Source organism: Plasmodium reichenowi, chromosome 9 (genome assembly GCF_001601855.1).
Source record: "Plasmodium reichenowi strain SY57 chromosome 9, whole genome shotgun sequence".
Classification (NCBI taxonomy): Eukaryota; Apicomplexa; class Aconoidasida; order Haemosporida; family Plasmodiidae; genus Plasmodium; species Plasmodium reichenowi.
In genome coordinates, this window is record NC_033654.1 from 663,690 (window position 1) to 665,234 (window position 1,545).

General features: G+C 20.3%; 1 protein-coding gene across 1 annotated transcript; it reads left to right on the forward strand.

Annotated features, from left to right (window-relative positions):
- Positions 1 to 224: 224 nt before the first annotated feature.
- PRSY57_0915700 (XPA binding protein 1, putative) lies at positions 225 to 1,301 on the forward strand (the record flags this gene model as incomplete). The annotated part of the gene is made up of 1 exon (XM_012907397.2): positions 225 to 1,301. One exon carries the CDS (start codon positions 225 to 227, stop codon positions 1,299 to 1,301), a length of 1,077 nt encoding a protein of 358 aa, XP_012762851.2.
- Positions 1,302 to 1,545: the final 244 nt, after the last annotated feature.

Below are 1,545 nucleotides of genomic sequence, written 5' to 3' on the forward strand. Positions count from 1 at the left end.
AAGCCTTAAAAATATATATAAACATAATATTTTTAATAATAAATAAATATATATTAAATCATAAAATTTTATAGCAAATGTATTTTTTTGTATACAATAATAATTATATATTATAAATGAAATATTTGGTTGAGAATTAGAATATTATATTATATCTATATATATATATATATATATATATTATTTTATTTTGTTTTATTTTTTTTTCTATAATACTTTTGAGAATGTGGTATGGGCAGCTTGTTATTGGTCCTCCTGGGTCAGGAAAATCGACGTACGTTGCTGGAGTAACACATATATTAAAACAAATAAACAGAAAAACAGTAATTATAAATTTAGATCCATTTATTGAAAATGATATATATGAAGCAGATATAAATATAAGCGATTTAATAGATATAGAGAAAGTATTTTCAGATATGGGTTTAGGACCGAATGGAACATTGATTTATTGTATGGAATATTTATTAATTAATATTGATTGGTTAGAAGAAAAATTAAATACCTATAAAGATTGTTATTTAATTATAGATACACCAGGACAGGTAGAATTATATACACATAATGATGCCTTAAAAAATATAATTTTAAGATTAAATAAATTAAATTGTAGATTAACTTCTGTTCATATTGTTGATAGTACCTTATGTTCAGATGGTTATAAATATATTAGTTCTTTGCTTTTATCCTTATGTAGTCAAATACATCTCGAATTACCTCATGTTAACGTATTTTCGAAAATTGATCTTTTAAAATATTTTAAAAATGATCTTAAATTCCCTTTAAGCTATTATGTAGAAGCACAAAATTTAAATCAACTAATACTATATGAAACATATAAAAATTATTCTTCATCCGATGATGAAAATTTATCGGACAATTATAATAAGAATCTAAAGAATAAAACAACAAATAGAAACGTAGAGTATTATAATAAGAATGTAATGGAAAAGGATAATATAAATTATAATGAATTAAAACAAGATCCTTTTCTTTATGATATTATAAAAAAGGAAAAAAAAAATTATAAAAAATATTCAAATAAGTTTCTAAAATTAAATGAATATATTTGTGAAACCGTAGAAGATTATAACTTAATAAATTTTGCACTCTTAGATATACAAGATAAATTTAGTGTTCTTAAATTATTAAAAATTATTGATGGTGCTAATGGATTTAGATTTACTTCCATATATTCAGAGTATAGTTTATTTGATACATATGTCGAAAATGTTCAATACGATTGTGATGAAATTGAAGAAAAAATTATGGCTACCTCTGATGAAGAGGAAAAAAAATAAAACATAAAGAAGAAAAGAAAGGGAAATATGACCCATCAACATTGTGAAAAAATTATATATAAATATATATATATGTATGTATGTATATTTATATTTTATTTTTTTTCCTTTTTTTTTGTAATATATATATATATATATTTTATATATAATATTATTATATAATTTATCATAGTATGCGCTAATAAGATGGTAAAGAATTGTACGCGCATATATAAATTTTATTTATATATTATATAAATAATAC